This window comes from Mauremys reevesii, linkage group 1 (genome assembly GCF_016161935.1).
Source record: "Mauremys reevesii isolate NIE-2019 linkage group 1, ASM1616193v1, whole genome shotgun sequence".
NCBI classification, from domain to species: Eukaryota; Metazoa; Chordata; order Testudines; family Geoemydidae; genus Mauremys; species Mauremys reevesii.
The window spans coordinates 294,091,059-294,113,674 of NC_052623.1; the positions used below are offsets into that span (position 1 = coordinate 294,091,059).

At 43.2% G+C, this 22,616-nt stretch overlaps 1 protein-coding gene across 5 annotated transcripts in view; it reads right to left on the minus strand.

Annotated features, from left to right (window-relative positions):
* The window catches only part of TBC1D15 (TBC1 domain family member 15), a 113,057-nt gene that overhangs the window by 30,662 nt on the left and 59,779 nt on the right, over nt 1-22,616 (minus strand). For 4 of the 5 annotated variants that reach the window (XM_039499803.1, XM_039499798.1, XM_039499811.1 and 1 more), the window contains exons 5-9: nt 14,906-15,116; nt 4,776-4,878; nt 3,989-4,039; nt 3,499-3,696; nt 1,362-1,490 (exon numbers count right to left, since the gene is read on the minus strand). In XM_039499803.1, coding sequence (XP_039355737.1) covers nt 1,362-1,490; nt 3,499-3,696; nt 3,989-4,039; nt 4,776-4,878; nt 14,906-15,116 — 692 coding nt within the window. The remainder of the gene's footprint in view (nt 1-1,361; nt 1,491-3,498; nt 3,697-3,988; nt 4,040-4,775; nt 4,879-14,905; nt 15,117-22,616) is intronic. The other variant, XM_039499795.1, reaches the window with a different exon arrangement.

The window sequence follows — 22,616 nt, forward strand, 5'->3', positions numbered from 1 at the left end:
GTGGGAGGCTTTTGTACCTGTATATGAAAAGGTGTCAGTGATGCAGCCCTCGGGTCAATGTACTAGTCCTCATGTGGCCCTCGTGGTGATTTGAGTTTGGGATTCCTGCTCTACACACTTGCATGACAATGGCCGCCATCATGGTTTTTCCAACTCCAAAAAGATCTCCCACTGACCAGTAGCAATCCAGCACTGCAAGCTTCCAGAGTGCAATCACCGCTTGCTTCTCAACTGTCAGTGCAGCTCTCATTCTGGTGTCTGTGCACTGAAGGGCTCAGGTGAGCGCTGTATACAGATCCAGGAAAGTAGCCTTTCACATCTGAAAGTTCGGAAGCCACTGCTCATTGTCCCAAACCTGCACTACAATGCAACCCCACTAGTTGGTGCTGTTTCCCAGGCCCAAAAGCTCTATCATCTGCAGCTACTCCATTAATGCCACCAACAACCTTGAATTATTTTTCACTATGTCTCACAGCCATCAGTCCTCAAAGAAATCAACATGTCCTCTGTTGTTCCTGCAGCTCTGAAAATACCAGAATATTGTTCATTCTGTGTTTGCAACAGTCATGACAATAGCACAAAGTTCTACGGGCTCCATGCTTTTCTCAGGTGGTAGATAGCAAAAAGCGTCATGTGGGTTTGTGGGATTTTTAAGAAAGGCATAAAAGTTATGGGATGGCATTATGGGATGGGAAAAGCTGCATGATGGGAACTTGACCCCTTGCTCACAACCCCCCTTTCACAACTTGCGTGCGCTCCACAGTGCACTGCAAAAATTCTGCAAAAGGCACTGCACCACAGGGTGGTGTGTGGCACACCGCAATACCTACCCATGATGTACCACACTTTACATCAACACAAGCACTCCTGGTGAGTAGTCAAAGACCGACGCAAGCAGCCAAGTACGAATTCTCAAGTGATATATTAACCACAAAGGCTTTACACCAATGTAACTTGTGTCAACCGAAGTCTGTAGCATAGACATGGCCATAGTTAGAACACTTTCCCTCCCTAAGTAGTTTTGCCTCTTCGACTGTATTGGCCAAGGCCCAGTCACCTATCTCCACCTTTTTACTTCCAAATTCTCTTACCAGCCAATAAAAGTCCTCTGTGTCTTGGGACAGCATTTCTTTGTGTTGCTGCATACTTGCCTTAACATTGTTTGAACAACTCAACGGACTTTGTTTATCCTGTCCAACAACACTGATCAGTTCAAAGTCTTCTGGAAATTGCAAGCATGATACGATCAGCTCGATGGCAGAGTTTGCAGAGAAGAGAAGGGGAAAGATAACTAAAATTTGACCGTAAGGGGTTGGTTGACTCAGTTCCTAGCAACAGCTTCATTAATGAACATAAATTACCCCTTTGAATATCATGTGCTTTATGAAGTCAGCATCTAAGATTCTTCCTTCTGAATCCATGTTCTTAGTCCATTCTTCAGTAGACACTGGTTCTCTTCTGATAACATCAGGTCGTTTACCTAGATCAATCTAAAATATTAAAAACCCTATGTTATATGAATGTCAGTGCATTGATCCATTAATTTTCTTTAAAAAAAAAACACCACACGATAGTATTAAATCCCGCTCTCGCCTCCATATGCACTTGGGGCTACGGCCACAGCACATGCACTGTGTATAGGGAGTTAAAAGGGAAGAGGAAACAGACAGATTTGAGGAGCATGCCACAGGGGTTTCTTGCACATCATAGCATAGTAGGGATTTGGGGATGAGACTAGCAGATCAATTGCTGTGTACATACACTGGCCATTCTCCCCTCAACTCCAGAGAGAGGGCAGTTTTGAAAGTGCAGCAAAGCTCCATGGCCAGGAAATTACTTTCCCCTCAGTCCTCAACCCAAATATGTGAGCACTAAGTAGGGCTCAGGCTTCAGAACAAAGTTTCTATTTTAGCCCTGGTGCCGAAAATATTTTGCTCATGGCAGCAACAAAGTCTACTTCAGCTCAAATTGGTTTTAACTGCTTAGAAGCCACACAAGTTTAGCATATCAAGGAACACAGGTCAATGTTATCTCAAATAAATCATATCTTTTCTGTTACGGCCATGGTTAACTGAACAACTGCAGGGTAGTAAATCCAAGGAATCTACAGATTACGTAGTTGAACTTGCTGACAATTTTCATTTTCAGCTATTGAGGAAACCTGAATTATTTGAGTTTTAAAAAGTTTTATAAACACTGCTTCTGGAAATATTTAATGTCACATCAAAGCATTGGGCTGCTCAACTAATCTTACTGCCATGAATCACTTATATAAATAAAACACAATTATTTTATTAACTGTAAAAGATATCCACAGAGTTCACAATAAGTGATTCATGGTCAAAACACAAGTGCATGGAATTACTTGCTATCCCCAAGTCTTTATACTACAACTGCAACTGAGCATTCAATTTAGTATTTTGTTTTAATACAATTAGACCTGTATAAATATAAATGGATATTCTAAACTGTTTAAATTAACCATGCAAAAATAAAGTTAATTGCACATATATATTAAGAGAGACTGAAGTACATAATATAGATCTAAAGCCAAACACAGGAAATAAGCCAAGCATGAACTGAACCAGTTTAGTTTCTTTGGGGATGGTCTTGTAAGATGAGCAACCTGAGCTTCCACTGGTGTGAATGGGAGATAAATTGGACACCAATGTAAGCAACAACACTTCATTTTTCTCTGAATGCATGAAAGGAAGAATTATGTACATTCTCAAGCTATTAATGTTGACCTTATGCTACGTCATGGTTTATAGTAGTGCTCTACAACTTGATGGGACGCAACAACAAGTGTCTGGTCTGGATCAGGTGGAAAAACAACTGAACGCTCTTGGGCTCTCCTCCTCCAGCCTGTAGGGTTGGCATGGCAGCGACTGTGTGCCCTGCTCTCGCTGGCCACTGCCACTTTGTGGCGTTGTTCCTTTCACTCTGCAGCACACACATTGCACAGCAGGGGCCAGCATTCAACAGTATCAGAGAATGCAGCTGCTGCCATGCCAACCCCACAGGCAAGAGGAGAGCCAACCTCACGGGTAGGAAGTGGCACTGCTGACTCAGGTTCGAGGACAAGGGTCATGGTCTGGTTGTAAAATCTGCTGACCCTCCTGGGCTCAGAAGGGATAGCTCAGTAGTTTGAGCATTGGCCTGCTAAACCCAGGGTTATGAGTTCAATCCTTGAGGGGGCCATTTGGGGATTTAATTGGGGATTGGTCCTGCTTTGAGCAGGGGGTTGGACTAGATGACCTCTGGAGGTCCCTTCCGACTCTGATATTCTATGCTTAAGTTAGGTGGGCTTGGATTCAGCCTAAAAGTTAGGCCTGAGCAGACCTCTACTTTATAGACAATACATAAACCAAAGCTTCAAGAGCAAACACAACATGCATCAACAATTTTAAAATCAGTGAACATAGTGGTGAAGATATTCAGTATGTAAGAAAGGAGCTTTGTGTCTATATTATGCTAATATGCTATCTACACACTCACCCGTGTAATAACTTCAAATCCTGGTTCTTCCTGTTGATTTATCTTTAGTCCTGGAATAGCATCACTGAGGAAGTCTGCCATTTCAGATGGTGGTCGCTGTTGAGTTGAAGGGTCACTTCCTCGCAAACTATCAAAAATATAGTTTGTCACTTTGGAAAATCCTCCCATAGTTGCTGTATACGGATCCTTCTTCAATTTCTATATAATAGGAGGAGAGAGTTAACAGTAACAGCCTCACATTTCAGACAAGTATTCTAACAAAAATATAAAATTATAACCAAGGGTAATTTCTCAAAAGTTATTCTGAAAGTTAAACGTTTTGTAATAGCAAGTTTGCATAGTATAATTTTAATGTGCTAAAAAAGTCTAAAAATGAGAAATCACAAGTATTAGTCTAACACTAATGATTTAATTTGAGAGATTGGCCAATGATGTGCTAGCTAAATCTAGCCTATTTATATTAGAATAATAAGTCATGTCCAGTGCTTACTTTCCAATGGTGAACCGCCCAAAATGTCTTTCTTCTGTCTAGTAGTTCTCCCTTCACAGAGAAAATACATCTTGAAGCAAGAAGCATCCTGCTAGAAATCTTATAGAAAAACTACCTTTGATCACTAAATCTGAAAACTAATACAATTTAGTCAATATTACCTCCTTTGTAAATCAAATCAATGGGGTGAGATCCTGGCCCCAAAGAAGTCAATGGGAATTTTGCCACAGCCTTCAGTGAGGCCAGTAATTGGCAGTTATAAAACAGAATAGTTTACATTTGTGCAATATTGTGCACTGAACAGCACATATATTAGGTGAAAGAACATTATTGGTGGGAATAATTCTTTCCTTGAATAATTTACCTAACATATATGGGCAAGACTTGCCTTGTGTTTCTTTCCTCCCCCCTCGCCCCCCCCCCCGCCCATGAAAAAAAGTTATGGAGTATATTTAAATAATCTAAAATACTTATATCCGTAAGTATAATGCTTTAAGCAAAGCTGAAGTAAACAAGGTTTTTCCTATTGAAATAAAATCTGTACAACAGGGAGGAGCAGCACTTGGACCTTAAGGAATGGCTGATCATGTGAAAAATAATGAAACTTTATGAACATGTAGTTACAGTATACAAGTAGAACATAAGTTCTTCTCTTTCTACAGAAAGCTTAATTAATTGTTTGGGAAGTTTTTTTTGGCAGTGGAAGGGCAGAGGTGTTTTAGATGACTTAGTTTGAAAATCAGAAAGGAATACTGATGAGTAGGTAGGTTTTATACATGGTACATACCTGTATTAGACCATACGTTGGTTCATCAAGGAGATTTTCAAAAGACTGTGAAAGACTCTTGTTCTGACAATTGACAAGAAGAATTCTTTTATCCTGTGGAGATCTGTAATAAAACACAAGTTTGTATCACAGGTTTTCCTACAAATTTGTGAGAGAAAAGCTGATGCCGAACATAAGATCATTCTTAGCCCCTTTACACAATACACTTACTAAAATATTTACAATATGCATTTTTCCCCCATTTTTATACACACACCTCTACCCCAATATAACGTGATCCGATATAACATGAATTCGGATAGAACGCGGTAAAGCCGTACTCCAGGGGGCGGGACTGCGCACTCCAGTGGATCAAAGCAATTTCGATATAACATGGTTTCACCTATAATGCGGTAAGATTTTTTGGCTCCCAAGAACAGCATTATATCGAGGTAGAGGTGTAGTTCTCAATCTATTTAAATTGCCAGAGTCTGATTAACAAAATACATTGATAATTAACAGGCTAGCATTCTCTAAGAAAATGGTACATAGTGCCTTATGACTTAAGTGCCACAATTCTCCTTTGAAATTACTTTCTGCACTTTCTGATTCGTTGTGAATTTTGTAACAAAAACATAAGTTGAGGAATGAGGAAATGTATGGATGCTTGATTGTGTCTCCCTAGAAGTTTATGCTGAAACATCCTTGAATAAAAGAAAGTATAACAGCAAAGGAGCATAACAGACCCTGTATATTCCTTATATATTCCAGGGGTTGTTCTCAGCACCTGGAGGATTTCATGCTAAGGTACCCAACAAAAAGTTTTAAATGGTATAAGAAATGTAGCATATAAATGAATAAGTAATAAACTGCATTTTCCCAGAACAATGCAAGTCTTCCTGATTTTATTGTGTGAGTTCTTCAATCAACAATATTACAATCATGATATATTTCAGCCATATAAGCATATAAAATTAATGCAGCTTGTAAACAGCATAGTCATTATATTCTGAAACAGAACTGTCATATTACAGTCCTGCAAAAGGTATTTTAGTTTGGAATCCAAATGCTAAATCCACTCTGAAACCTGATCATCAGATGGCTGAATTCAATGTATTTGAGCAATCTAGTATTTCAGTGAAGCATCTAAAAAATTATGACAAACCCCTCCCTCCACTGCCTTCACCTGAGGCTCACTATTCAGGAAATCAATTGGTTAAATTCACTATTTCTAGTCTTTGAAACAAAAATTACCTTTTATTTCATTGCTACAGAGAACACATGCTTGCTATTAAAGTCTAAGATAAGAACTTTAATAACTGTTATCTCTTTTCAGTTCCAACATGACAGGATGCAATGTTAATGCAGGAGGATATGAAATTCAACAAGAGATCTCATTTCAAGTCTGCCAGACCACAGTCCTAGGTCTCTGGCAATGGCAGTTAATAAACCTCAACTGGGTTTTGCTAAAAGCAGCTGAGGGGGCAAAGGTTGAGTCATGTATTATGCTTTGCAAAGCCAGGAGGATGAAAACTCTTGTAAGAAATTTCCATTTTAATTAAACACTCTCTCTCTGGACAGATACTTGTTCAAAACAAAATGTGGAGCTACACACATTCACAAAAGCATTTATTCACAAAATTCCAGCTTTGACAATGTGGCATCAGAACAGGATTGTATTCAATAAAATCAGAGATACACAGCCAAACTAAATAGCACAGAATGTTCAAAGTGACAAATCCAATAAATATATTTGTTCCATCTCCGCCACTTCAGACATACCGACTTAAGCAGTGACTGAATATTTTCAAAACAGAATATTATTAGGTAGAAGGCAAAAAGGTTATCGAAGTTCAGGAAGAGGGGGGGGGAAATGCCAGCCTGTCCTATTATATTGTTTTAGAAAGAAGTTATGCTACTCCTATATGAATATCAAGGGCACAATATGTATGAATAATGGAAACAGCAAGAAAGCAAAACATTAAATAATTGATTATGTAACATTTGTATATAATATCACAGGTGTCTATGACATCACACAGAAAAAAGAATATATTGTAACTGAGGTTATGTACATCAGGAAATAAAGCAAGGAAAGGATACTAGCAAGAGGAGGGAAGGGGATTTACACATAATAAGGTTTTAAGTTGGTTGTTATCACAAGGAACACGATCTCTTTCATTTTTATTATGTTGATCATATTAAACAGACACAGAAGTTCAAATATTTGTTGGAGAAACTATGGAAAGGAGTTGGTTTAGAAGAGGGAAGATGTGGGGTACAGAATGAGAAAACATTATTCCAAGTTGAGGGGGGAGAGAACAGGATTGAGGAATTTCAAAAATACATATTTATTAAAATTAAGATTTTTAAAAGCAGATAAGTCAATGACACTTGTAGATAGTGTGGTCCTATCTCCATGCAGATCTACAAACAACCTCAGTTTTTGTTAGCCACCACAACCATGCATAACTCTCAAGCACTCAAGGCACTCTCTCTCACCATATTAAAATAAAAATCACTATTACTCAAAAAAATCTTTAGAAAGCACTTTTAGTGTTTTTATATCAACATACTATGCACAGTAACAAGCTGAGGAGCAAATGATGGGGAGGACAAGGAAACATCTATAATGATGCAACAATAAAAATGTAATCATTTAAGAACCGCCATGCTGGGTCAGACCAATGGCCCATCTAGCCCAGTCTCTTGTCTTCTGACAGCAGGAAATGCCAGGTGCTTCAGAGGGAATGCAAAGAACAGGGCAATTTACTGAGTGATCCATCCCCCGTCATCCACTCCCAGCTTCATGCAGTCAGTCTTTGGCAGAAGTATACTTTAAGCAACGGTTATATATTTGGGCTTGGTCTACACTTAAAAGTTTTGCTAGTATAGCTAAGTTGCTTAGGGGTATGTTTTTTTGCTGACATAATTATGCAGGCAAAAGCCCTAATGTATATGCAGTTATACCAGCAAAAATATCCTTTTGCCGATATAGCTTACTTCACTTGGGGAACAGGTTATAACATATCCCAGCAAAAGGACTTACGAACTATGTCTACACTAGGAGGGTTTGTCAGTGTATCTATACCAGCAAACCTTTTAAACAAGTACTAATAATCCTGTCTTATTTCTTTTTGTGATACTGCTATTATCATGTTTATAGGCAAACAAAGAAGGATGTTTGTTTTGGTTCAGAGCACACTTAACGTCTCAAGTATAATACTGAATGAATGTTGTGAGAAGGTATTGACTTTACTGTCAAAAGAGTGCCACTTCAAAGGAGAGCTGTCAAGAAAATAAGAGACCATACATTCATCTTTGGGCTACAGTAATGCAACAACAGATCATGCTGGAAAGGAAGTAGTACAAACTAAAATATGGGCTAAATGGGATAGGTGGTGACAAGGATAAATTGGCTTATTCTCCAAATGCATCAGATTTATACTCAGCTACAAAAAAGAAAAAAAAGCATAAAACTTTTGTGCTAACAAACTAAAGTGATTACAATTACTGTATTTACAGATTCACAATTTATCTTGCTATTTGCTATAAATTACTTTTCTAATGTAACAAGAAAAATAAATTACATGTGTTGCTACCTTAATGTTATTTCTAGAAAACATTTGGAATATTGTTTTAAAAAAAGAGAATTAACTCACAAATACAGCTAACACGCTTCGAGTCTCTTAAAGTACGTGAACATGAAGCACTCGCTCTAATCCCCAAAACATATTTTACATATTTTAAACACTAGATAGATCTGTAAGAAAATACAAAGCATTAGACAGCTTTTCAAATTAGAGGGGGGGTTGCATAGCGAAAGGATATTTTTCAGTTAGAAATGACAACTGTCTACAGTAACTACATTAACACTGTGAAGCTTGTCACACAGTGAACTGGTCAAAATATTTATTACAAAATTTCATAATCACTATTTCCTTTTTCGATAAGGTGGTATGTTGTGGCCTAATATAAAACCATCAGATTTGTACTAAGAAAAATTGTTGGGACAAATGGAAGTCTCAAGTAAAACTGCATTTCCCTGCTTCTACCTCGCAGAGCAGTATAGAAAATCTCCTGGCTAGGCTTCAGTAGCCTCCAGGAAATAGGGCCTGTTTCCTGGAGACTCTCTGCGAAATCAGGAGGGCTGGCAACCCTAGCTCCGCCCCAAGGCCCTGTCCTTGCTCCACCTATCCCCCTAAGCCGTCAGGGCCTCAGCTCAGGCTGGTGACCGGGAGCTCAGGGCTTGACTGGCCAGCAGCCTGGGCCGGCTCAGGGGTCAGGCCAGTGGCCTGGGCTAGCTTGGCCAGGGCTGCTCTGTCCACGGAGGGGCAGGGGGGCGGGGGGGGGGGGGGTGGGGCTCTGGCGGACGGGACAGGGGCTCAGGCAGAAGGGGTGAGGCCAGGGGGCTAGCCTCCCCAAAAGGGGGGATTCACATGCCACCCACCTAACCCCTCCACAGACTGGAATGGAAGATTTCTACCACCAAATCTCTGTACCCGTGGAGAGCAAGGATAGAAGAACAAACAGGGAAGAGATAAACAAGTAGAGAAAGATCAAAATACTGCTCTAAAGATCATTTTCTTGGCTCATAGCTTTGATCCCATCTACTGTCTTTCATCACAAGAACCAACTACTTGTCCTAATTTTCAAGATCGTTCATAACTTATACCCACCCTAACCGTTATCTCTCATACACTACTGGGATGCTGACTTGCCCCTCTGTTCTGCCTTTGTTGCCATCCTTCATCAGCCACTTGCTTTATTTTCTAAATACCTTCATGTTTTCTCCCATACTGCTTTTCTCACATTGGAGGAAGAGCTCCCCATAAAAATCTACAAAGCAATCTCATTATCGCCCTTCTAATCCGTTCTTTGCCATGATGCTTACAAAAAAACTTGATAATGGTTAGACAGCTGGTGTGTCATATTTAGGCCTTGTCTACACTACGATTTTAGGTCGAATTTAGCAGCATTACCTCGATTTAAGCCTGGACCCGTCCACAGGATGAAGCCCTTTTTTCCCCGACTTAAAGGGCTCTTTAAATTGATTTCTTTACTCCACTTCCGACGAGGGGATTAGTGCTGAAATTGGCCTTGCCGGGTCAAATTTGGGGTAGTGTGGACGCAATTCGACGGTATTGGCCTCTGGGAGCTATCCCAGAGTGCTCCATTGTGACCACTCTGGACAGTGCTCTCAACTCAGATGCACTGGCCAGGTAGACAGGAAAAGGCCCGCAAACTTTTGAATCTCATTTCCTGTTTGGCCAGCGTGGCAGGTGAGTGCAGATCTCATCAGCAGATGGGACCATGATGGAGTCCCAGGATTGCAAAAGAGCTCCAGCATGGACCGAACAGGAGGTATGGAAATTGCTCACAGTAGCACGTTGTCTGGAATCATTGCATAACAAAGCATGGCAGCGTATGGTCCCGGCATTTGCTGGCATTCAAACAACATCCGTTCTTTATCTCACTGTTATCCTCAGGAGAGTGATATCATTCATGGTCACCTGGTTGAAATAGGGTGCTTTTATTAATAGGACATTCAGAAGTGCCCATTCCTGCTCGGCTGTGGCTGAACAGAAATGATCCCCGCTGTTAGCCATGTGGTGGGGGGGGGAGGGGTGAAGCGTGAGTGATCTCTCACACCAAACGGGCAGGCCCTCAATACAAGAGGCAAAATGCGACCTTGTAACAAAAGCATATGTGCTGTGTAATGTGAACAGCAAGGTTTAACGTGAAAGAGTGTACCCATTGTTCTATAAAATGTGTCTTTTTAACTACCACTCTCCCTTTTCCTCCACCAGCTGCAAAGGTTTCTCCTTCGCAGAGGCTAGTGAAGATTAGAAGGCAAAAAAAAAAAAAAACAACACACGTGGGATGAAATGTTCTCTGAGCTCCTGCTGTCCTCCCACACTGACAGAGCACAGCAGAATGGGTGGAGGCAGACAATGTCAGAGTGCAGGAAAGCACAATATGAACGTGAGGAGAGGTGGCAGGCTGAAGAGAGTAAGCAGCGGGCTGAAGATGATAGGTGGCGTCAGCTTGCTGACAGAAGGCAAGAGTCGATGCTCAGGCTGCTGGAAGATCAAACTCGTATGCTCCAGCGTATGGTTGAGCTGCAGAAAAGGCAGCAGGAGCACAGACCACCACTACAGCCCCTGTGTAACTAACAGCCCTTCTCCCCAAGTTCCATATCCTCCTCATCCAGATGCCCAAGAACGCAGTGGGGGGGCCTCCGGCCACCCAGCCACTCCACCCCAGAGATTGCCCAAGCAACAGAAGGCTGGCCTTCAATAAGTTTTAAAGTTTTTAAGTGCAGTGTGTCCTTGTCCTTCCCTCCTCCCCCGATCCACCACCCCACCCCACCGGGTGCTTCCCTCCTCCACCACCCCTTCCGGGCTACCTTGGCAGTTTTCTCCCTATTTGTGTGATGAATTAATAAAGAATGCATGAATGTGAAGCAACAGTGACTTTATTGCCTCTGCAAGCGGTGATTGAAGAGGGGAGGGGAGGGTGGTTAGCTTACAGGGAAGTAGAGTGAACTGGGGGGGAGGGGTCATCAAGGAGAAACAAAGAACTTTCACACCATAGCCTGGCCAGTCATGAAACTGGTTTTCAAAGCTTCTCTGATGCGCACCGCACCCTCCTGTACTCTTCTAACCGCCCTGGTGTCTGGCTGCACGTAATCAGCGGCCAGGCGATTTGCCTCAACCTCCCACTCCACCATAAACATCTCCCCCTTACTCTCATAGGATATTGTGGCGCGCACAACAAGCAGTAATAACAATGGGAATATTGGTTTCGCTGAGGTCTATCCGAGTCAGTAAACTGCGCCAGCATGCTTTTAAATGTCCAAATGCACATTCTACCACCATTCTGCACTTGCTCAGCCTACAGTTCAACAGCTCCTGACTACTGTCCAGGCTGCCTGTGTATGGCTTCATGAGCCATGGCATTAAGGGGTAGGCTGGGTCCCCAAGGATAACTATAGCCATTTCAACATCCCCAACAGTTATTTTCTGGCATGGGAAGAAAGTCCCTTCCTACAGCTTTTGAAACAGACCAGAGTTCCTGAAGACCCAAGCGTCATGTACCTTTCCCGGGCATCCCACGTTGATGTTGGTGAAACGTCCCTTGTGATCCACCAGTGCTTGCAGCACCATTGAAAAGTACCCCTTGCGGTTTATGTACTCACTAGCTTGGTGCTCCGGTGCCAAGATAGGGATATGGATTCCGTCTATCGCCCCACCACAGTTAGGGAATCCCATTGCAGTAAAGCCATTCACTATGACCTGCACATTTGCCAGAGTCACTAGCCTTGATATCAGCAGCTCTTTGTCTGCGTTGGCTACTTGGATCACAGCAGCTCCCACAGCAGATTTGCCCACTCCAAATTGATGCCCGATTGACCGGTAGCTGTCTGGTGTTGCAAGCTTCCACAGGGCTATCGCCACTCTCTTCTCAACTGTGAGGGCTGCTCTCATCTTGGTATTCTGGCGTTTCAGGGCAGGGGAAAGCAAATCACAAAGTTCCACGAAAGTGCCCTTACGCATGCGAAAGTTTCACAGCCACTGGGAATCATCCCAGACCTGCAACACTATATGGTCCCACCAGTCTGTGCTTGTTTCCCAGGCCCAGAAGTGGCGTTCCACAGCATGAACCTCTCCCATTAACACCATGATGTGCACATTGCCGGGGCCCATACTTTGCGAGAAGTCTATGCCCATGTCTATGTTCTCATCACTCTCGTCACTGCGCTGCCGGCGCCTCCTTGCCTGGTTTTGCTTTGGCAGGTTCTGGTTCCGCATATACTCCAGGATAATGCGCATGTTGTTTACAGTGCTCATAATTGCCGCAGTGATCTCAGCGGGCTCCATGATCCCAGTGCTATGGCGTCTGGGCTGAAAAAAGGTGCGAAACGATTGTCTGCTCTGATGGAGGGAGGGGCGACTGACGACTCAGCTTACAGGGAATTAAAGTCCACAAAGGGGATGGCTTTGCATCAAGGAGAAACACAAACAACTGACACACAGAATGGCCCCCTCAAGGATCGAACTCAAAACCTTGGGTTTAGCAGGTCGTTGATTTCACGGAGGGAGGGAGAGAGGGAGGAAGCAAATGAATACAAAACAAATTGGGTCTATTTCTTGTTTTGATCCACTCCATCTATCTTTTACATCTTTAGGGTGGCAGCAGATGGTGCAGTTTGACTGCTAGCCATTGTCATCTCCTGGGTGCTCGGCAGAAGATGCTGCATTATGACTGCTAGCCATCGTCATCTCCTGGGTGCTTGGCAGAAGATAGGAATGACCTGGCTGAGTCACTCCCATGGCTGCCCAGGCGCCCCAACTGACCTCGCCAAGGTCAGTTAAAAGAGCACCCAGGAATACGACGACGACGGCTACCAGTCGTAACACTCCGTCTGCTGCCAAAAGGCAATGAGCTGCTGCTGTGCAGCAATGCAGTCCGTCTACCAGCACCCAGGAGACGGTGACGGTCAGCTGTGCAGGCTCCATGCTTGTCATGGTATGGCGTCTGCACAGGTAACCCAGGAAAAAAGGCACGAAACGATTGTCTGCCGTTGCTTTCGGGGGGGGGGGGGGGGGGGCTGACGACATGTACCCAGAATCACTCAACACTATTTTAGCCCCATCAGGCATTGGAATTTCAACCCAGAATTCCAATGGGCAGTGGAGACTGTGGGAACTGAGAGATAGCTACCCACAGCGCAACACTCCAGAAGTCGATGCTAGCCTTGGTACTGTGGACACAGTCTGCCAACTTAATGCACTTAGAGCACTTTTTGTGGGGACACACACAATCGACTGTATAAAAATGATTTCTGAAAAACCAACTTCTATAAATTCGACCCAATTTCGTAGTGTAGACATATCCTTAGATTCTAAGGTCTTTGGGGACACAGTCTTTACATGTTTGTATAGGGTGCCTAGAACAATGGGGTCCTGGTCCATGACTGGGGCTCCTATGGGCTACCACAATACAAATAGTAATTAAAAAAGACACCAAACAACAACTTCTGGAGCTCAATACAGTGGGAGGTATTATGAAACATAAGCTATGCATCTGATCAGAAAACAAATTCTACTAGCCAGAGGCCAACACAAAAGATGTTCCTGCAAGGCAGAACCCCAGTGAGAAAACCAGCCCCTCTGGTTCTGTACATAAAGCTAGTCTAATAGTGATGTCATATGCTATTAGGAGGGTATCAGGGTTCAAGATTTGTATTTAGTCCCTCATTTCTGGGTCAGCAGGAGCAGATAATGCTCCATAACAGGAACAACTTTATCAGAAACTGGAAGGATCCATGGTCAGGTTTCTTGGCCAGTTTTTTTTTCCTTCAAATCCTTAAGAAGAGAATGTGAAGTTGTTAAAAATAATCAGCAGTAAATGGAGTTCTGAAGACCACTTTGGAGGAAACATTTATATATAGATTTGGATGACAGGGTGGTGCTTTTTTTTTTTTTTTAAACAAAGTTTAACTTCTAGACTCATTTATCCTAACAATGACACCTACACTAGGACTCATCAATAATGATTTTGCTTATATACGAGACACACAAAGTGGGTGAGATAACATCTTTTCTTGTACCAACTTATGTTGGTGGAAGGGACAAGCTTTTGAGCTTCAGAGATTTTCAGGTCTGGAGAAGAAAGCTGACGATCCAAAGTGATTTACATAGGTTGACTATTATCACCCCCATTTTTAGATGAGGAAACTGGAAGGGAGAATAAACTGACAGTCACAAACTCTGACAATAGTGAAGTGAGCAATAGAACACAAGTCTCCTTATTCCCATTCTGTACCCACTAGAGGGTGCTAATACCATGAAACATTATAGCTTTCTGCAGAGGTTGTTTTGATTTTCAGTAGATTGATGAAGCTTGTTTAAATATATCAAAAAAACATCTGAAATGAAAACATGAACTATTAAATCAATTGTTAGAAATGAGAAATTATTAAAGTAGTGAGAAATAAGATTAAAGGGAAGGGATTTTATTAAGTTGTCAGTGTTAAATTTTCAGAACCTACTTTCATACTGGCAAATTTATTACTAGAATTTACACTTGCCATTATTTACATTTATATTATATATTAACATAATTAAGAACTGTTTGATACTTACTCACACAACACCACATATTTTTCAAGGGACACAATCAATAATTTGCTATCACCATGATGGAAGTGAAGAGCTGGGAGGATGACATCATCCTTTAGACAGAATACCAAATAAGACCATCCCATGCCTTCCTTGTTTTGTTTGATTGACTTCAGATCTGTCAAACTGAACTGGAATGACCACTTGCTTTCTCCATTCGCATGAGGTGTAGCATCTTTAAAGACAAAATTGTGACAATTACAGTTTGGTTTCCACTATTAGCATCAACATGTACCCAGGAGAGGATTTACCATGAAAAACTGTGCAGTGGCACAAGGCCCCCAACAACAGGGGAGGCCCCCAAAATGCAGGACAAATCTCATCTGACAACCTGCCCCCAAGTCCTGGCCGGCGGCACAGCAGGGATGAGGCAGACAGGTTGCCTGCACGCTGCTCCAAGAAGCTGCCGGTTGCTGGCACATCTCTGTGCACCCCTGGTGGGGAGAGGGGGCTCCACGTGCTGCCCAAGACCCGCTGCCCTCCCTCCCCTCAAGGGGTGCACAGAGACGTGCCAGCAGCCTAGAAGCCACCGCCAGAGGGGTGTGTGTGCTGGTCGCTTTGGGAGCCGTGCCACCCGGGGTAAGCGCTGCCCCCCCGGCCCTCTCCTGCACCCCTGCCCCAGCCCAGAGCCTGCACCCAAACTTCCTCCCAGAGCCCAACCCCTCACCCCCCAACCCTCTGTCCCATCCCAGAGCCGACACCCAGCATCCAAACTCCCTCCCAGAGCCCACACTCCTCACCCCCTCCTGCATCCCAATCAAGGTACCTCACTTTATTTTCACTTACTTCCCATTACTTATAATATAGGAGGAGGAGGAGGAAGAAAAAAAAGAATGAAAAACGGGGCAGGGGGAGGGAAATGAAGCTGCACACAGAGCCCCACTAACTCTAAATCCGCCACCGCATATACCCCATATCAATACTGCCAACTTTTCAGAAATGTAACACTAGCTCTGGGAATGGAGTGTGCACTGCAGCATTCTTCAGTTCACACTATATCTGTCCACATCCCAGAGGTTTCTAAACATTTAATATAGCTATCAGACTTCACTTTCCTGCTTATTTTCTACCCAGTTTGTCTAGCATCTGTAAATTCAGTGGCTGAATGAAATCCCAGCTACAAGTGCCATGTCCCATGATCCACCTAATGGCTCCAATCAGATTGTACAGTGCCTAGCACAACAGAGCCCCAAACACATGGGTAGGCAGAATCCTTGCCTCAAACGGATCACTATCTAAAGCCCTGATGCTGCAATCATACACATGTGAGTAGACCCCTCACCTCAGTCAGAAAGAAAAGTTATTCACTTGTAAAGTAACTGAAGTTCTTTGAGATGTGGTGTCTGTATGTGTATTCCACTCTAGGTACGTGTCACAAATCCTACCAAAGTACCTCCTCCTGGCCACCTACTAGGACTGTTGTGAGGGGAATCCATGCTTCTCCTGCACTGGATTACTATGGTGTTTCACACTCCTGCAGCCTCAGCTGGTTAAAGCACTGGCTCCTCGCTTGGCCTCTCTGGCACATTTCCTGGGCACTGACTCTCAGTCTGCTAGCTACCACTTCTCAGAAATGGAGCTCCTCAGCCCACCTGCCCTAGGCCCCCAGGATCAGCACTGACCCTCAAGATACTCAAGTTACTTAAGCACACCTTGTCCCAGAATTCCACCACAGACGTGTGAAGCTTTTGCTTTACCAGTTCAATCTCTCAGGGGCACACAAGCAGTTGTGAAGCACATAACACATCAATACTTTTACTTAATCATACAGAGCACAGGAGAGTACAAATCATACAAAACAACAAACATCTTAAACATAAGGAGTCCTTCACAAGGGAAGGCGAGCTAGTGAGTCCTACTTGGGCAACCATCTAGGTCCAGGAAAGTAGGCAAGGTGTCCCCTGCCTCACGCAAACTGTTACATGGTGAGTCATCTCTCCCTCATGGAGCCCCTTTCCCAGCTTGTGGCCCTGCTCTCTCGTACCCCACATTTCCTTTTCCTGTCAGGCTCATTGTTCTTGTGAATTCCCTGATTTCAACTCCTCCTGGTCCCCTGGGCTGCCTCGCTTCTGCTCCTGGTAACTTTGCACTGCTCTTACCTTCCCCAGGCCCCTTCAGAAGGGTTATGCTAAAACCATTTTTCTAAGGATGCAACTGCTTTTCAGAATAATCTTTGTGAGTCTAAATACCATTGTTAACCTTGAGTATTTCCCATTGTCCCCGTCTAGTGTGTACCTGTTACAAGACCTGTCAGCAATAGCTGATCCCTATACACATAGGCACTCATGATACAGCAGGTTTTCATAATACACCTTCACAATATCAACCAGAATTCATGAACTGAGACAAATGTCTGTACAACTTATAGTACGCCTGCACCCCATGTGCTTGAGATAGGAGATTTTAGCTAGCAGTGTCCATTTGTTGTGCTCATGCATGCTGAGTAATATGCCTCATACCCAGGGTATACAGGGCAGTGCAGAACTAACTGCCACTCCAGTTTCTTTGCCATCTTGGAGCCTGAAAGTATAGGATGACTCCAAAGCAGAGGGGAAGGAGGGTTGGCTATGGAATATACATATGAAAACATCTCGAACTCCAGTTATTGCACAGGTAAGTAATGTTTCTTCTTCAGATGCTTCTCCATATGTGCATTCCATTCTAGATCACTCCCAAGCAGAGATCTAAATTAAGGTGTTGGATGCTCAGTGTCTTATCTAAAAAGAGATCGAAGGAATGCTCTACCAAAAGAAATGCCTGCTTTAGATCCTTCTTTACAGTATAGTGGTTACTAAGGTATGTATGGAACCGCAGGTGGAAGTTTTACAAATATTAATTATGGGGTTGTTGTTTTTTTTCCCCCAAAAAGTAGCAGCTGATGCCACCTATGTCCTAGAGGAATGGGCCCTGACAATACTCAGTAGACCTAATTAGTCAATTCATGATGCCCTGAAACCCACCTTAACAGCTTCTGAGTAGAAATACGATTGTTTCCTTTGCTGAAAGGATGAAAGCTAACAGAATCTTGGTGAAGATCTAAAGGGTTCTGTCCTCTGAAGGTAAAAGACAAGGACCCTTCAAATATCCAGAGTCTATAATCTCACTTCAGCATCTTTACAAACAGGGCTTTGGAAAAAATATGGGTAAATGAATGACCTGATTTAAAGGAAACTCATGAACTTTGGACATGTCTAAGGGATACCGTACCAAATTAAAAAAACTGTGGGGGCAGGGGTATCAGTCATAAGGGCCTCTATTTCTCCCACTCTCTTTACTGATGTGATAGTTATAAGGAAGGAAGTCTTCATAGACAAGTGCAAGAGAGAGCATGAAACCACAGGTTTGAATGGAGGTCTCAGGAGATCTGTCAAATTACATTTAGATCCCATATAGAAGATTCCAAAGATTCCATTCCCTTATAGGCGGGAATATCCTCACTAAGCCTTTAAGAAATCTGATCACAGGTAGTTAGAAAAACACCAAAAACCCATGTAAGTGGGTAGTATGCCCTTATGGCACCAAGATGTACCCTGAGAGAGCTGAGTGATAGACCTAAGGTTGTTAATGACAGCAGATAGTCTAAGATAGTGGGAATTTGCAACTGAAGAGGCAAAAGTCTACAATGCTTACACTAGGTGATGAAACTTCTACACTTTGCATCAGTTTTTTTCTAGTGGAGATATTTTCTGCTGTTGATCAGAATATTTTGAATCCCAGTAGAGCATGCTCTTTCTACTTCTGACATGCATCCAAAATTCACAGAGATGAAGTGTGGATAGGTTGGGAAGATGAGTTTGACTCCTATCCTTAGATAAGAGATCTCGTACTAGCAAAAAGAAACATTGGAGGACTACTGGAGAAACATATGAACTCCAGAAACCAAAACTGTCTTGGCTACCAATACAGAAGTTATGAGGGAAAGTGTGACTGCATCTTGCCTGGCCTTCCTGAGCACTCTTGGAAGTAACGGAATTAGTGAATATGTATACATCAGAAGACAAGACCATAGAATGAGGAACACATGCACTACAGGTTCTGACCACATCTGGAACAGAAAGTTGGGCATTTCTTGTTCTTGTGTGTCACAAATAAATTCACTGAGATGTGACCCCACTTCTGGAAGACTGACTGAATTAAAGAGTTGTGATCTCCTATTCATGATCTGCTGAACAGTGTCTGTTCAGCTTGTCTGTCAATGGGTTCTGAGACCCGGTAAATGAACTTCTCTGAATGTAATGCAATATTGTATGAACCAATTCCACAGCTGCTCTGCTCTCTACACAGGGGAGATGACGTGCCACTCCCTGCATGTGTATATAAAATATGACAGTTGTATTGTCCATCATAATCTGAATGCAGGCATTTTGGACTGCTCTTAGCTCCAGAATATTTGATGTTCTGTGTGGGTTTCCCAACCCAATAGAGATGCATTTGTAACTATCACCTTTGTTGGAAGAGGTAGGGAGAAGGAAACTCGCATGCACAGTGTGGGTTCTTCCACCAATTAAGGGAGACAAGAACCTCAAGGGACCACTAGTGGCAGGTACAAACTGTGCTTGCTCAGCATATGAACAAACTTCATCCAACCTTGCAGGCAGCGTAGGTGCCATCTGGCATGCAATATTATGAAAGTGCAAGAGATCATATGGCCTAGTAAGCTGAGAAAAGTCCTTGCCAACGTCTGAGGCACTGTCTAAAAAGTAATGTGGTAAGTCTGGCCATAGTCTCAAACCTGTTCTTGAGGTAGATAGGCCCTTGCTGTTTTGGAGTCCAGTACAGCCCCAATAAATTCTATTCATTGTATTGGAATGAAACAGCGCAAGCGTTGACTCGCAGACAGAGATCGAAACAGATGGAGAATGGTCTGAGTGGAGGTCTGATGTTCTTGGTAAGAGTTCTCTTGAGCAATCAGTTGTCTAGGCATGGAAATACTGATATCGCCTGTTTTCTTAAGTGAGCAGCCATTACTGCTATGTCCGTTGTAAATACTTCTGGAACTGTGGATAAACCAAAGGGTAAGATACTGTTTTGGCCTACCACAAACTACAGGACTTTTCTGTGGTGTAGGATATATGGCAACATGAAAATAAGCATCCTGTAGATTGAAAGCTGCAAACTTATCTTTCATATTTAGCAATGGTGACGCAGATATTAAGGTAATCATCCTGATCCTTATTTGCTGAATGAAGGTATTGAGCATTCTGAGGTCCAGAACAGGTCTCTAACTTTCCTTCTTCTTGGGTATGAGGAAATATTTGGAATAGAAACCTGGAATAGGATTGAGCAGGGCATGAGGTTGAGCGATTACAGGGATGATGCTCTCTGTTGCAAGGAGGCAGCTTCTTAAGTTAATTCTTTAGGCCTGGTCTACACTTGGGGGGATCGATCTAAGTTACACCACTTCAGCTATGTGAATAACGTAGCTGAAGTCGACACACTTAGAGCTACTCACCGCGGTGTCTTCACTGCGGTGAGAGTCGATGGCTGACGCTCCCCTGGCAACTCTGACAGTGCCTCTCGGCCTGGGGGAGAACACGAGTCGACAGGAGAGTGCTCGGGGGTTGATTTATTGCATCTAGACTAGACACAATAAATCTACCCCCGCTGGATCAATCGCTGCGTGCCAATCCAGCGGGTAGTATAGACATGCCCTTCGATGCCTATGTATGAGAGCAGTCACTGCCGCTGCTGCAGGTGATAAACTTTCGATACACAAGAGGTATGTATGTGTCTAATGATTTCAGGCTTGCTTTAGAGTTTTTGAGCAAGTGTAACATACTGCTTTCTTGCCAAACAGCTCTGCCCCTTCATATAGCAGGTCTTTTGTAGAGGCCCTGTACTTCACACACTAAAACTTCTCTGAGAGGAAGTCTAGAGAGCAAGTTCTGTGAAAATATGTCAGAAAATCTTCTCCACTATGCTAGGAGTGAATAAAATATATCCAACTCAAAGGGAGAAGCTGCACAGGTAGGGGTGGTAGAAGGTAGGGCCAGCTTTGGGGTAAGTACAGGAGAGGACGTTGATACCACTGAAGTATTAACCTCCCAAATCAAAGAGATATGCAGCCTTCCTGATAGTAACAGAGTCAGGCTCCTCAGTATAACATCCCTGTGCTGATGTTACAACACCCTAATAGGCACTGATGCCCTGGATATAGGAACCAGACAAGTGGTACACTACATTCCACAAGAGATCCACCACTATCCATTCCAGGCCATGGAGTCTTGGGAGGCAATTTAGACCTCTCCTTAGAGGATTTATGGAGAGATCTGCCTCTAGATTGAAAGAGGTGAATATCCTTCAGCCCTTTCCCCAACATTTTCCTACAGGACTGTTTAGTAGAAGGAGACCTATCTTGTCCCACGTTCTTGCATTACTGGGAGCAGAGCTTGAGGGGCATGCTTTGAACTTGCTGACCAATGAACTGGGGGTGGGGGGTGTTAGGGTGACCAGACAGCAAGTATGAAAAATCGGGACAGGGGTTGGGGGTAATAAGCACCTACATAACACTAAACCCCAAATATCAGGACTGTTCCTATAAAATCGGGACATCTGGTCACCCTAGGGGCTGTTGATTGGTCTGGCTCCCTAGTTGGTCCCAAGGAATAGTCATACATTTTCAGTCTGGTCCCCGGTTTCAACATCCTTTTTGAAAAGGATTTATACACACTGCTTTTTGAGCGAATGAGTGATTCCCATAAACAAAAGACAACACTGAGTGCATCCATGACTAAAGGGAAATGCTACCTTGCAAGAAGAGCAATATTTGAAGCTAGGTGATTTAGGCTGAGGCATTCCTCAAAGCTAACTGAAACCTATCAAAAATTATAAACAGCTACAAAATGATAATCATCAACAGGCAAATCATTCGTCTAACAGTAAATAACCAGTACATGCAGCAATAAAATAATAAGAGCTAACTCTATAGGAGTGCAGGACACTGAGCACTCCATCACAGTCGTGGGCAGTGAGAAGGAATTGCAATGGTGGTTAGTCCTGCATTGTCCTTTATACCCTTGGTTTGAGGTACAGTGGTACCCAATGTGCATGAATAGACTGAACAGTCACTGCTAACTAAATATCTTCAATATCCAGCACACGCGGCTCATGTGCACCTGGAGTGAAATACACATGGACATGCACTCTAAGAACCACCATCATTGATGGGATGCCACATGAACATAAGGGTCCCTTGTGGTCTTTTGCAGGGTCTCTGCTGCCCCTGAGTGGCCCTCCTTAGTTTGCCCCTGAGCAGGGCAGTTCTAATTAAACTAATTAAATCTAGAAGTATGTTTCAGCCTCTTGGCTGTGTTTGTGGAGGCAGCCTGGTGCAAGGGTGTTACCCATTTGCTGTCTCAGGCTGTTCTGCCTACCTTTCCTTCTCTGTACTCTCCCCTTTATAGCAGGTTTTGTTTTCTCTATGGATGACGTTGTTGGAGCCTGCCTTCATGACTGGCAGCTCTTGCAGCTGCGTGAGGGTGTGGTCAAGCCATTTGCCTACAAACAGGAGAGGTTCTCCTCCCCTTTCTGTCTACGCTCAGTATGGGATTTGTAGGCGCCATTACAGTCCCCAGTTACGGGACTTGGTCTAATATAGGGCAAGACCATGAATATAAAAATATGGAGGGGGAGTACAGAGGGACGACAAATGTAACTGTAATAAGATCACACAATT